Source organism: Otolemur garnettii, unplaced genomic scaffold (assembly GCF_000181295.1).
Source record: "Otolemur garnettii isolate 467f Iridium unplaced genomic scaffold, OtoGar3 scaffold00018, whole genome shotgun sequence".
NCBI lineage: Eukaryota > Metazoa > Chordata > Mammalia > Primates > Galagidae > Otolemur > Otolemur garnettii.
In genome coordinates this window covers 5,862,629-5,863,244 of record NW_003852413.1, presented here as the reverse complement: position 1 = coordinate 5,863,244, position 616 = coordinate 5,862,629, and the positions used below count along the sequence as shown (strand labels likewise).

Genomic DNA, 616 nt, shown 5'->3' with positions numbered 1-616 from the left:
GGCCCATGGTGTTACCTGTAAGCCTTGTACACCAGTGTCTTGAGGCCTATTTCCTTCTGGAAAGCTTTGTCCTCCTCTAAGCCAGGAAGCTGGAGCAATTCCACCAGATTCTATACAACAGATGCAATAAGAAAATTCATCAAGAGAAGACCTCAGATAGAGTTTCTAACAGAAGACCTTATAAGAGCAGATGGGGGTAGGGAGGAGAAGCCTGAACTCAAAATAATGGGGAGAAGTCTGTGAAATGTCACTTGGCAGAAGCGACACCTGGTGTTACCTCTGTTCCTCTGACACTGAAAGCCCATTTGTCCTTTACAACTCAACCCACATCTCACCCACATTCAGAGACAACTCAGACCATCCCAGCTGGTGGGTCCCTCAGGCTTCCTGACAAATTCCCAGGGGGCTTGTACAGTGGGACTCATGTTTCAGTATGCTTCCCAGCATCTGGGAGGGTATCTTACACAGGCAAAGTACATGATGAATAACTATGGGTTTACTAGTTGATATACATCAACACATCTGAAACACAGGGGCTCATAGACTGCTGAACTAGTATAAGACCTTCGTCTTTTACTTAGCTACTGCCCAGCTCCTGGTTGCCATAGTTCTTCTT

The 616-nt window shown here is 46.1% G+C and overlaps 1 protein-coding gene across 1 annotated transcript in view; it reads right to left on the bottom strand.

Annotated features, from left to right (window-relative positions):
- The window catches only part of SRP68 (signal recognition particle 68), a 46,566-nt gene that overhangs the window by 5,639 nt on the left and 40,311 nt on the right, over positions 1-616 (bottom strand). The window contains exon 11 of the mRNA XM_003786115.3: positions 16-110. Within this exon, the coding sequence (XP_003786163.1) occupies positions 16-110 (95 nt within the window). The remainder of the gene's footprint in view (positions 1-15; positions 111-616) is intronic.